Source organism: Heteronotia binoei, unplaced genomic scaffold, assembly GCF_032191835.1.
Source record: "Heteronotia binoei isolate CCM8104 ecotype False Entrance Well unplaced genomic scaffold, APGP_CSIRO_Hbin_v1 ptg000532l, whole genome shotgun sequence".
NCBI lineage: Eukaryota > Metazoa > Chordata > Lepidosauria > Squamata > Gekkonidae > Heteronotia > Heteronotia binoei.
The window spans coordinates 349,395-363,357 of NW_026800046.1; the positions used below are offsets into that span (position 1 = coordinate 349,395).

Sequence of the window (13,963 nt, forward strand, 5' to 3'; positions counted from 1 at the left end):
CAAAAGAAAAGCATACAAATTAATGCAGGGTTTTTTGTCATATTCATATTTGGGATTTTTGATACTTTCATCAACCCTATTAATTCCTAACTAGTTCATAACAGGTTAGGTTCAGTGGATTGGTGTAATCACCTGCAGTTTAGGAGTGTCATATGTACTGAATTGGTATTTCAAACTTCATGTGAAGACAAACATCTCTCAGCCTTATGGTAGGTAAATGATCACATTCCAGCTCCCTGGCACATACCTCTATGATGTGGGTGTCCTGAATCACGCAATTGCTGTTTGAACTCATTAGCACTTACATGCATCCATAAAACTGTTTTGCACATAGGCTTAATGTTGGAAAGCAGGGCTTTTTTGGTAGAAAAAGCCCAGCAGGAACTCATTTGCATATTATGCCACACCCCTGATATCACCATTGTTTCAGGCAGGACTTTTTGCAGGAAAAAATCCCAGCAGGAACTCATTTGCATATTAGGCCACACCCCCTTGACACCACTCCAGCCGGAACTGCATTCCTGTGCGTTCCTGCTCAAAAAAAAAAAAAAAAAGCCCTGTTGGAAAGTATAAAGTTAATGCATGGGGCTCTATACTGAGTCACATCATAGGTTTGTAAAGATAAGATTTGTTTGCTCTGACTGGTTTCAGCTCTCTCTAGGGTCTTTGGTAGAGGACTTTCACATCAGCTACTGCCTGGTTTTTTTTTTTCATTGGATTGAACTTGAGACCATGTACATTCTTCCACTGAGCCGTGGCCCTCCTCCAAACTGGCTTTTAGTGTATTTATGTATTTAAAAGCATTAAAAAGTTGTTTGTTTTCCACACCCTCTACAGAGAGGTCCACATTAACAGTACTAAGAAACACTTTCCTGGGAGTAAGCCTCTTTGAGTGGACTTGGGTATGATTCTTGAGCAGCCCTACTTATTATTGCTTTGTAACAGCCCAATCCAGACATACGTGGCAGCCGGCCGCTCGGGTGTGGGTGGATCTATGGCGCCGCTCGTTGGCTTCCAGTGGGGAGACGTTACGCCACGCTTGGATAGGAAATAGTAGCCAGATGAACGAGAGAGAACCCGTCGCCGTGGTGATTCTGCCCAGGCGCACGCCATTGGCCCGCTGCTGAGGCGGGCATGGGGGAGGCGCAGGCTCGTGCGGGACCATGGGATTGGCCAGCCCGTTGCACGTGACTGGGCAAGGGGGCGGAAAGCCCGCGCCTGAGAGGCCGTCAATCCCCCCACTCCCTCCCATTGTCAGAGACTGCCAATGGCAGGCAGGCGGGCAGAGGCATGCGCGGACAAGCAGGAAGTGCCAAGTGCAGAAGTTCACTGTCCTAGACAGCAGCTGGAATGTGTGTCTGGGAGCAGCCAGATCAAGTCCGAAAGACACCCCTTGCAGCCCCCCCCCCCCCCCGTGTTGCCCTGCTGTTGCCTCCTGCTATGTGCAAGGAACACCTCTCCTGGGGGCTGCAGAACTCAGAGTGCGAGCTGCTGGGCATGCATTCACTTCAGCGCCCCCCCCAGTGCACAATAGCCCTGTGTGGTCAGGTAGGCCGTCAGCTTGGGCAGGCTGAGGGGCAGCAGCCCCCTCCCCTGTCCAGTCAAGTGAGGGGCAGCGTGGCAGCTCATAGCTCATTCTCCCTCCCCAAAAACCAAGTTTGCCCACCTTCCCAGGCATTCCCTCGGAGAGGCCACTGAGAGAGGCGGGGGAGGGGTTGCCCCAGGAATGTGCAGCAGTTGCCAAGCAGGAGAGACAACAGAGGGCACCGCTCAGACTTTATTTTTCGGAACAGAGTGCAACAGTCTCACCGTGGGTGGGGCTCCATTCCAAGTGGCAGGCAGAAGCAGCTGAGGTGGGGGGGGCAGTGGAGCAACACATGCAGAAGCCTCTGTTTTGGAGTCCCACCTGCAAAATGGGACAGAGATCAAGAGCACCTGCAGGGGCGGCAGCTGGAAGAGCAGACTGTATTTCAGTCGGGCGCTCTCTTAAAGGGACAGTTTCTGATCCACCTCCCCACATCAGGGCAGCTGCCATACCCCCCCCCCCATACCCTTCCAGGGGTTGGGAATGCGGCAGAGGATGGACCAAGGGAAGGGAGCAGGCAGCAGCACAGGGGAGTGGGCTCAGTAAATGCCCCCTGCTGGAGCCCACTGCCGGGTTCAAGTGCCGGAGATGCTTGCACACCGAGTGGTAGAGAGCGAGGAGAGAAGGAGGACGGGTGTGGCGGGACAATGGAACTTACCCAGCCATGGGCGACAGTCCTCGCATGCAGAGCCTCTGGGAGCCCAGAACCTGTAAAGACCTGTAAAGAGCAGATAGCCCCAGGGGAGAGATCTCTCTCTCCTGCTTGGAAGTCAAAGATACTGTCAAAGCAACCGTGCAGTGCAAAACCTGTCACCAACGTTCCTTCCGGTCCCTCACTCTAAGTCTGTATGGCCGGGAGCTCACTGGCACAGCTTTCAACCACGTGAACCTGTCCCTAACAACTGAGTTGTGAGAGGCAGACCGGAAGTGTTCTAGGGGGGGCAATTGGGCACCGGGGAGGGGGCTCGCCAGACCGAGGCGTGAGGGGATTGGTGAGGCAATCACACCGCTCCCTAAGGGATTTGCGAGCTTCCACAGTGCCAGAGGCGACCTTTGGTTTTGGTTTCAACGGGTGCCTATGGGACACGTAGCTATTTTTGCCAGCATAACGTTGCGTCTCTGGGGGGGGGGGCGTGTCATGGGCCAAACTATTCAGGAAGCCACCTAAGCCTGGTTATGTCCCCAACTCCACCCCTTCCTCTGCCTGAACGCCACGGTCCGCCTCACTTCCACCCACGTTCGGGCGCAGCCCTCGGGCGGAGCGGTGCTTGGGTGGCCCCCTGCCCACATAACTCCTCTCCACTGTGGCGGCGCCGGGCGTACATTGGTGCAAACCCTTCGTGAGCCCACGTAGCGGCTCGTCTGCTCCCAAAAGACTTTCCGCCCCCCCCCCTCTGAATTGTGCTGCTAGTCTTCCTGTGTAACCCTTATGAAACAAGGTATGTTTTCTTAATGTATGAAACAGCTGCATTACAGGACATTATGGCCACAAGATGGTGCTAGTTGTTTCCATATTTCCATAGGATCTCTGTTAGTAATCACTAATCTAACCAAACCGAGACTATATTCAGCATAACACTGATACTCATCTGAGTTGCTTTTGCAAAGCTGCTTCAGAAGAAAGAGCTGCTTTGAAGAAAATGCTGCATCACAATTAGTCAAACATAAGGATTTTTTTTTGCATCTGGGCCCATCAGGGGTGCCACAAGGTCTGGGAGGCTTCTCTGCACTCGTTTGCAAGGTTTGACTTCATAGTTCACTGAGTCCATATTGTTTATATCTCTTTTTCCTGTGTGACTTCACTGTAATAACAGAATGGAAGAAAGAGATAAGGGGTCCCTGCTGTTTTAAGCCTGTGGGCACCTTTGGAATTTTGATATAAGGCAGTGGGCACAACTACAAAATGGCTGCTGCAGGAAGTGTAACCAACCGCAGAAATTAGGTTATGCATAACTCTGATAGTAACGCTTCATCATTTCATGTAGAAGCTCTGATTAACAGGATGCCTTTTTAAATGAACATACGATATAAAAGTACTTCCTTGCTTATGCACAGCAGCCCTTCAGTCATGCAGCAAAGATTATTTTCCTGTAGTGGCAGCTACTATTTTAAAAATCTGCCCTGCCAATCACATTTCCAGTGACCAGTCAGAAAAACTGCTGGGCAAAAGACCCACCTGGCCTTGCCCAATTTTGAAAAACTCTTGACAGAAGCCAGAAAAAGTAGCAGGATGCATCTCATTGAGGGCCCTGAGATAGATCCTTGCCTACAGTGCAGTGTAGTCTTTTGTTAAATGTTTTAAAAACTTCAGTGTGGATATATAAAATAAACAGGACAGGTATTGCCCCACAAATAATAAAGAGGAAGAGGCAACAAGGGTAGGTATCGAGGAGAGAATGTTTATGGATCTGTACAATTAGTAATGTGTTTTGAAGAGGAGAGGTGGTTGTTCTGAGAAAAATAGTCAAGGAATTACTTTATATTTGTCTTGGGTGCAGGAAAAGTAGTTCATTGATGCCCACCCATCCTGCCTGTAGTTGCATTTTGTGTGATTTCTAAACATTTACTTTATATGGTAGGAATTTGCTACTGGAAACTTCTTCCCATCTTGTTGCCATAACACAATGGTAGCCAAACTTGCTTAACATAAGAGCCACATAGAATAAACGTCAGATATTTGAGAGCCGCAAGACATGAACATCAGATGTTTGAGAACTGGAAGGAAGGAAAGCAGGCAGGCAGACAAATAGATGGGGGAGGGAGAGGTGGAGAGAAAGCAACTTTAACTTTAAATACATTCTCCAAGCCAGCCAACAGGCCAGTGGGGACTTTAAAAGCCACACAGTTTATGTGAAAGAACCACATGTGGCTATCCCTGCCATAACATTTGTTAGGGCCAGTCTTGGAAGTGAGACTTAATGGAGCTGAATGAGCTTTTCCTATAGTAATGATGATAATTCCTAAACTACATAAATTATCCTTAATTTATAGAGCTGACTTAGAAATGATATTGCAGTATGAAGACCTTCTTGAAAGATTCATCGTAACAGTGATGTAGGAAATACTGATGATTGTTCTCACAGAACTTAATTTCACTCTTTTCTTTAAAGAGCTGCCCAGTTTTTGCGAAAAATGGCCGATCCTCAGTCTATCCAAGAATCTCAAAACCTCTCCATGTTCCTTGCTAATCACAACAAGATCACGCAAGTATGTTCTTATGTACTAAATGACTATTTACATCTTGTACTTTTTATGAATTGAGACATTATCTGTTTTGTTCAGTGCCTAGCATTTTATGTGCAATAGAATAATAAAGACACAAAGATTTCTTTGTGTATGCTAAGAATCATCTCAGTGCAATGTCTTAACAACCAGGGACCTGTGAGACCTTGTGGAAAGAGTCCCATCCCCCCCTTTGTTCACTTGGCCATCTGCCAGCCTGCAGTGTCACCACTTCCACTGGCCTGGCTCAAGTAGAGGTTCCTGCTCTTCCTTCCTGGCAATGGTAGGGGGAGCGAGGAACCTGAGATTCACACTGCCCACTCTTGTCCACACTCTGTCTGCCTCTGTATCCACTCACTCTGACTCTCTGCCTGTCTCACTCCCTGCAGGGAGTGGTTGAGTATGGCTCTCATCCTATTTTTTGCCTGCAGTGTCACTGCTGCCCCTGGTTATCTTGCTCAGGCGGATTCAACTCCATTTCTATCTCCCAAATGCACTATTCTCTGCTGTGTGGGGTGGGGTTAAACCCTTCCTCCATTTTTTAAAAAAAACTGTTCATATTTTAGTGCAATCTTAGGGGTGTCCCCCAACTTTGTATGAAAATGTCACTTGCCTCTCCATGGCGCAGATTTGTGGATTTAAGTATCTGCAGATGGGGCTATGTTGAGAATTAAATACATTAATATTTCTGGAAACGTTATATAATGTTTAACTGATTTTTGTTTCAGTCTTTACAGCAACAACTTGAGGTGATTCCTGGATATGAAGAATTGCTTGCAGACATTGTGAATTTATGCATTGATTATTATGAAAACAAAATGTATCTAACACCTAGTGAGAAGCACATGCTCTTGAAAGTAAGATTTGTTCCTTGCAAACACTCCCACATTATGAAGGGGGAAAAACCCTGCTGGCAAACATTGCATATTTTTCTGAAATGCTAGCCTTTCTTTGCCAAACATCTCAGACAATTTAGAATGCTTCTAGAAGGATTTACAGCCTACCTTTTGTTGGTGGATGGGGTTAGCTTCTTATGTATGAAAATCATTTTTATCAAGGGAAGAAAGGCCACAATGTAATTAGAGCAATTTTGTGTCTCTTTGTCATAGTCGGTAAAAGGTAGAATGCTTTGTGGCACCAAATTGCTCAGAACCCATTAATTACTTTGACTGTTAGATAAATGAATATAGTAATTTGAAAACTTTATTTTTAAAAAAAAGGTTAGAAGAGTCATGTATTTATGCAAAGACAATTTTTATCTTTAAATCTACCTCAAAATCAAAATTATAGGCTGTAAAAGGAAGCAAATTCAACAGCTATCAAATCACAGCTCATTACTTTTAAGAGTGTTGGGCATTTATCCCCTAAATACCAACATCTCTGTATTTTAGAGATGAAAAGACAATCTTTGAACATACTGGGTTAGATCTTTGGCACAAGTGCAGAGTTCTTGTGGAGATGGATTTTTGCTGCTTCCACCTTTCCCCAGCACCTTCCCAGAAGCTCCAAAAAGCTGATGCTGGAGGTTGCAGGTTCAGCATGGACAAAAAAACTGTATGGATCACAGAGCTGCAGTGAGGAGGGGGACCTGTGAAATCACCCCCACATTCTTCAGGCAACAGTTTCTTTTGTCATCAGAAACAACTGGTGGAAGAGGAGGATTTCACTGGCTCACTTTTACTAAAGTGACCCTTATCCCAGACTGTGTGGCTTTTTGTGCAAATGGGTCCCAGAAGCTCCTCTGTCAGGATTTTTGTGATCTCAGGGTTGCTGGGGATATAGAAAGGGTGGGAAAGCTATCTTGTACCGAATCAGACCACTTCTCCATGAAGCTCAGTATCCTCTACTCAGACTAGCAGAGGCCCTTTACGGTCTCAGGTGAAGGTCTTTCACATCATCTGCAAACTAATTGAACTTGGGCCCTTCTGCATGAAGAGTGGATGCTCTCTTATCAAGTCATGGTTCCTCCATCCAATTTATAAAATCCTGATTGTCACTTTTGTAATCCTAGGCATGATGTCAGTTATTGGGAATATAAAAAGTGGATTAATATTTTAAAAGTAATTTTGTAATTTACCTATTTCTGAACTTCCAAATATGATACATTAACTATTTTAAGTTGAAAAAATGAATTTTAAAGGCCATGCCCTCACTGTTGATTGTGTGTGTTTAAAACATAGTAATATCAGGGAGGTTATGGTCATTTTCTGTTCTGGTTCTTCAGTTTTGCTTATTGGGGCAGGGAGTTCACCCTTCCGTTAGCCCTGGAAGGCTGTTGAGCATATACATGTACTTTTCAAAGTGTTTCAGAAGATCCTTATGAAGCAATCCATACTCATTTTCAGATCCCCTACCATGAGTTGGAAACACCTGTTTAAGACCTTTTGGCAATATTTGTATGCTGTTTTTTCCTTCCTTGAAAACTGGCAATGCCCTCCAGGATTTTGTGAGTTTAAAGAGTGCTTTGGGAATTCTGTATAAGCTTCAGAAAGGATCACTTTGAGGAAATTGTAGATGTTTGTATCTACAGACCATTCTAAAATTTCTCTTGGAAATCTGGTGTCCTCTGGGATTTTGGTCAGGGTCTGAACCGTTGCTACATAATGGATCAGTAAGAAATATTCTCCTGTTCTGGTTGGAACCATTAATATATTTTTGAACTGTTCTGCTCCATGTGGGCTGGGCTCTTCTGGCACCTTTGTTTGATGATGCACAGTGGAATGTGAATTGCTTTGAAACTTGGAGTGGGAAGAAGTGGTGGGCACTAGTTGGGCCTACCTGGAAGCTTTGGGATTGTGGGGCGAGAGAGTAGTCTCAATTTATAATTGGTCTAGACTTTCTTGGGACTTATGGGTAGACTTATGTGCATCAATTCCTGACAACATAGACTTAATACAATGAAGGTACAGTGTATATAATCAGATTGAATGCAGTACAATGAAGCAATTATGAATATAAATCCTATTTATGAAGCTTATATTTTCTGTTTTGAAAACCTTATGGATTTGAGCCATTTACAGGAGTTTGTCTTGTCTGCAAACTAAACACTTTTTATGCTCATCACTTAACCCTTAGATTGACTCACAATTTGTGGTTTTTTTCATTTTTCAGGTAATGGGCTTCGGTTTATACCTAATGGATGGCAGTGTCAGTAACATCTATAAGCTGGATGCCAAGAAAAGGATAAATCTGACCAAGATAGACAAATTTTTTAAGGTTGGTTTAGAATGAGAGGTTATATGTGTTGAGTACCTCACAGGCTGTAATTAACCTTTAGAGACAGATTATTGAATTTTTAACTGTAGTGTTTGTGCAGTGGGGGAGGGGATCAGAATGTGTGGGTACTAAGATACTGATACATTTGCTTAATGTTGTTTTCTTTCTTGAGTATAGCAGCTGCAGGTAGTTCCCCTGTTTGGTGACATGCAGATTGAACTGGCAAGATACATCAAGACTAGTGCCCACTATGAAGAGAACAAATCCCGGTAAGATTGACAAGCAAAAGTTTGCTTTGGCAAGGGCAAGGGAATAATTCTTCATCCTTTCTGTAGACTGTTTAAAGAAAGAAAATTAAGGTGGGCATGGGTGTATGGAGGTGCGTGAATGCTTTGTAACCCTTTTACCATGCATCTCATCTTGGCAGCTGGTCATGTGTTGCACTGACTAAACAAGACCTAAGTGTAGAAATATGCATATATTGGGGCCAGTAACTCCATTTAGAAAAGCTGCCTTCTGGTCTGACTTTTTGCAGTCCTAGTCTATACATTTACCCTAGAGTTAAATACCACTGACCTTCATGGGAAGTGCTTTCTACTAAATGTGCTTAGGAGGATTGCAGGTTTTAATGCTTCCCCTCCACTCTGAAACATGTAAGGTTTTGGGGATTTTGTTCAAGATGGGAAGTCCTGATGTCTGCAGTGAAGGTTTTCATGTACTGCATTAGAGGCAAATAAATGATCTTATTTCTTTTTTGTTTGTAAAACTGTGACAGAGAACATGGTCTGAGAAACGCTGCACATTGTACAACAGGCAGGAACAGAATTTTTCATTCCTGGTTTGATGTTTTGTTTGTTTGTTTATTTCTGCTAGTTTAAATTTCGCCCTCCCCACAAGTGGTCTCAGGGCAGATTACAACATATAAGGACTGGGTTTTTTTCAAACCTTCATAAATTCATGGGTTTTTTGGTGCAGTCTTAGATGTTTTTGTACCTTCTGAAAGGCTACAAGTCATGCCTAGCAATAAGGATTGAAAATTATGAAATTTAAGCTGAAACGAGGCCTAATAAGGTTTCATTCAGCTTCTCCTGAAAGTATCACCCTCATATCCCTTCCTCTTCTCTGCCCTGGTGAAATTCAGACATGGGCATCACATCACCATGTTGCTGACTGCCACTTTACTTCATTGGTTTCTCTTTGTGAGGACAGGAAAGTTGCAATATTATGTCTCATCTTCCTTCACTACTTCAGCCTCAAGTATACTGATTATATTTATGCCCTGCAGTTACATGGGTCATCTTGTTACCTGTTCAGTTCCACACCTCCTTAGCTTTCATATACTTGAAGCAAGATACCTGCAGACCACCTGTTGGGCTATCACCACATAGTTGAGAAAACGTTACAGGAGAAAGAAGAGAGGGACTGTGGCAGCTATGCAGTCTCATTTGCTGTCTTATAGAAATCTGGGGGTTTAATGGGTGTCTGGGAGAAAGTAGTTTGTTGTGAGTGCTGTGTACCTGCTCTCCAGTCAGAAAGTGCGGAGATTTGAGGAGGTAGGAGAGAGCTTAGTGCCACAAACGGTAGTTTTTGCATAAAGAAAGATGTCACATCTTTTTTCTACCCTCTCTTTTTGTTGTAGATGGACATGCACATCTTCCAGCAGTAGTCCTCAGTACAACATCTGTGAACAGATGATCCAGATCAGAGAAGATCACATGCGCTTTATTTCAGAACTGGCCCGTTACAGCAATAGTGAGGTGTGTGAGCTGAAGCAGTGTGCTTCCTCTTTGGGTGTTGGCAGGCTTTATATGCAGGCAAACTCTTACACTGGAAAGAGGAACTGGAAATGTTCTTGGGCTTCCTGGTTCAAGAAACTGTTACATTGGTGTGGTATCAGCAGAATGTTCAATGAAGTGCTTCTTACTCAGTTTTTTTAATAAATCCTGCTTTTTAAATAGGATGTTTTTTTAAAAAATCACAGGCTGATTCTTTTTTTTATCTAGGTTGAAGTCTGTTTATTTGTCTTAATAATTAGTCTAGAAAAGCAAATTTAATTTTATCACACACACCCAGCTCTCTGAATGTATTTTCCATGGTAAGCCTGAGCTCTGGAATGTGTGAAGTAAGAATACTTCTGTACATCTACTGAATGTATTTCTCTTATCTCTAAATAAACATCAGCCCTTTCTTTTCCTCCCTACCCCAGAAAGGGGTAGGACTTCAGTGAATAACTAGCTTAACAACCAGTATTGCTTGGGGAAAAAAGAAGACACACATATTTAGATGCTTATTCATCATAAATTAAAATTCACTCAGTATATAACCATAGCAGTATTCCTCCACTTCTGAAGGAACCTTGTAGGCAGGGCAACATTTCCCATGCAAAGGAGGTATAGGGTAAAATTATATAATATCTGGCTAGGACTACACTTGCTGAAGTAGCCAGAAACTGCTTTATAGGAAACCAGCATTCACCTTGACTGTGGTAGTGTGAAAATTTGGCCTCCTCACGCTTTGGCATTCTTATTGAAGCTGAAAAAGCTAGTTGCTTACACTGTGGAACAAATACTTAAGGTGTTTTTTTTTTTTTTAATGTATTAACAGCCATGTTTTCATTCCAGGTGGTGACTGGATCAGGTCGCCAGGAAGCTCAAAAAACAGATGCAGAATATCGAAAACTCTTTGATCTTTCTCTCCAAGGCCTACAACTTTTGTCTCAGTGGAGCGCTCATGTTATGGAAGTGGTACGTGGGAGGACAGATGAGAGGCTGGAGATAAATGTTTTGTGATCTATTCCTTTATTATGTTTTAAAATATTTATATCCTGCCTGTCCCCTGTGTGGCCCAAAAGAGCTTGTAAAAGATGTTCCAGCAGACATTAATAACAGTGGTTTAAATAGTCAGCATTATTGCTATAAACAATCAACAATAAAAATTCTGGCTAACCAGGTCAAATGCAACTGAATAATAGTCTTTTCCATTCATTTATTTATTTATTTATTTAAATTTTTCTTACCCTTTTCATAAACAGTGCCATAGGTAACAGCCCCACTTCATAGATATTCAGTCTGAAACAAAACAGCTTTTCCCTCTTTTTAAAAAAAATAATCAAAAATGGTGCCCTTCTGATCTCCTCAGGCAGACCATTCTGCAAAATTGGGGGCACAAAAAAGGGCTCTTGGCTGGATTGAGGAGGAGATGAAACAGCAAGGAGCTGTTTATTACCAGTAGTACTTAGATTTTATATTCTTGTTTTCTATCTCATGCCTTATTTCTAGTCTCATTTGGATGAGTGAAGGATAAGATCTGATTTATTTTTAATAGGCTTGGTAGTTCTTTCATGTAGGGCATCTGACTAATAGTCATATATGAAGATGGTGAAGAAATTTTTTTTATCAATCAAAGTGACAGTCAGCCTTGACTATACTAACTTCTTTGTTGCCGACCTTCCTCTTTAAAATGAATAATACAAAATGCAAGGCCCAGGATAGATTCTTATGTCCTAATGGTGCCTGTGTGAAGGTCATTGGGAATTAGTCTGTGCGGCAGAGGTTCCATCCCCTGGGCATCATGTGCAACAGCCTTTAATAGAGGAATCATGTGAGAGGGTTCCTTTCAGCACCACGGGTTCCCTGTGATAGTGCAGTGTGCATAGTGAATGAACCTTGAACAGTAAAACTGCCATATGGAAACATTTCTGGATACTTCCATGAGGTAGCTGTATAGTAGAACCAGCCCTAAGGGACACATTCTCAAATCATCTTTCTTGTGATAATTTTGACAAATTCATCTCATTTGCTGTTATGAGAGGACTATGGACTAATCATAATAATAGTTAACACACATTTTCTTAAGTGCATTTTTGTTAGTTTTGAGCATTTGCATTAAGCAGTGCATAAATTAAATTAAATCAATCTAGCAAGTAATTGAACAAACATACTTACATTTACATTTTTAGGTTTGTAGCCCTTTGAATGCTATGTCACTACGCTGTATATTTGTCTTGGTTCTATTAAATTTTGTATTCTTAGACAGAGGTCCCAGTTTAGCTATAGTCAGTCATGTGCAGCAGTGTTCAGTCCTTTCCATGGGACCCAGATTCAGATTACCATTGTGATACAAATTATCATCCGTCTTGACTGTACCTGCAGCAGTCTGCTTGTATGGGTAGGATATGCACTTCTGGACTGGAGAATATAGTTTGTTTTAGGGATTCTAGTAAATTATATAGTACCCACAGTTGTCATTCCAGAGACACAAGAGAGTAGAAACAGTCATTCAAACTTTTATAAAAAATGGGAAGTCTTGCTAATTTTTTTCCACAGCATGATTCTGTTAGTCCAATGCTACCATTGTATTGTGTCTGTCATTTGCAGTATTCATGGAAACTAGTACATCCAACTGACAAATACTCTAACAAAGATTGTCCAGACAATGCAGAAGAGTATGAAAGAGCAACAAGATACAATTATACCAGTGAAGAAAAGTTTGCTCTTGTTGAGGTAAAACCAAAAATAAATCTTCTGTAGAAGCTGAGGTTCTCTTACTTTCCTCTTGCTCCCCCCCCCCCCGATTTCTGTTAGTTTTATTATACAGAATAATTCCATTTATCCACACAGGTTATTGCAATGATCAAAGGTCTCCAGGTGTTGATGGGCAGGATGGAAAGTGTCTTCAATCATGCTATTCGTCATACTATCTATGCTGCTCTCCAGGACTTTGCTCAAATTACACTTAGAGAACCATTGAGACAAGCTATCAAAAAGAAGAAGAATGTTATTCAAAGGTGGTGGCTGCCATTTTCTCATGCTATTCAGTGTTTTTGTTTTTCTCTTTCAGACTTAGAGTAAATGGTTAGAGAGGCCACAAGGTTATAATGATGGTTATAATCCAATATAACCATCATGGCTTCTCCAAAACAAACCCTGGGAATAATGTTTGCATGGAATTCAGCAGTCCTCCTGCACAGATGCAACAACATTCTCCACAGCCAGTGCAGGGCAAATCTGAGATATATATGGATTCACAATATGGCCCAGTCTGGGCAAATCTGAGATATATATGGAGTCACAATATGGCCCACCAGTGGTGCAAGGCTGTCAGAGACAACTAGTTAAAGCTGATGTTTCCTTCTAGATTCAGAGTTATGTGCATTATTCTTCATAAAGACCTATTGCAATTGCTTGGGCTGCAAACTGGAATTAGATGGGTACTGGGCCATGCAGTATACTGGATTCAAGCTGTTCTTAAAATTTTCTAGGACTCTACAGAGACAGTGAGAGAAAGGAGATGATGCTTTGCATTAACTCACCAGAGGGTTTTGGTGTTTTGTTTTGTGGCTTGCATGCTTAGCAATGATATTGGAAATTCATCTCACAGAAATGAAATTTTCTGGATTTCTTAAAAGAAAACTAATGAGTTTATCTTGTAGAGGGTCTTATTTTGTTGCATTGCAGTATATACCCATACAGGCTTGTATTTTCAAAGCTAGCATCAATATTCATAGAGTTGTTGTTAGCATAAACTGCTGTTTCTAATGAAATAAAATTAGAAGCTCCCAGGCTTAGAAGCTTTGGATGTCTGAACTCTTTGGATTACCTAATACATTGATTGAAAACTAAGTGCATTCCCAGTGTGATTTCTTTAAGCTTTGTTGGAATGCATTTGGAAAGCTGTGTTCAACCATGAAGGAAGAGTGACTCTGAAGGAAGAGTTCAGAAACTAACTCACACATTTTGGATCATGGCTAGTGTTCTCCAGGCTATCAGAAAGACAGTTTGTGACTGGGAAGGTGGGCATGAACCATTTAATGATCCAGCATTGAGGGGAGAGAAAGATCCAAAAAGTGGCTTTGATGTCAAAGTCCCAAGGCGAGCAGTGGGGCCCTCCAGTACTCAGGTAATTCTTTATATCCTTATTCTGATATGTATGTCACTGACT

General features: G+C 42.4%; 1 protein-coding gene across 2 annotated transcripts in view; it reads left to right on the top strand.

Annotated features, from left to right (window-relative positions):
• LOC132590675 (cytoplasmic FMR1-interacting protein 1) overlaps nt 1-13,963 on the top strand; it is a 67,633-nt gene that overhangs the window by 15,506 nt on the left and 38,164 nt on the right. For both annotated transcript variants that reach the window (XM_060263645.1, XM_060263644.1), the window contains exons 7-15: nt 4,696-4,792; nt 5,536-5,664; nt 7,919-8,023; nt 8,201-8,292; nt 9,663-9,780; nt 10,645-10,767; nt 12,400-12,525; nt 12,643-12,809; nt 13,774-13,921. In XM_060263645.1, coding sequence (XP_060119628.1) covers nt 4,696-4,792; nt 5,536-5,664; nt 7,919-8,023; nt 8,201-8,292; nt 9,663-9,780; nt 10,645-10,767; nt 12,400-12,525; nt 12,643-12,809; nt 13,774-13,921 — 1,105 coding nt within the window. The remainder of the gene's footprint in view (nt 1-4,695; nt 4,793-5,535; nt 5,665-7,918; nt 8,024-8,200; nt 8,293-9,662; nt 9,781-10,644; nt 10,768-12,399; nt 12,526-12,642; nt 12,810-13,773; nt 13,922-13,963) is intronic.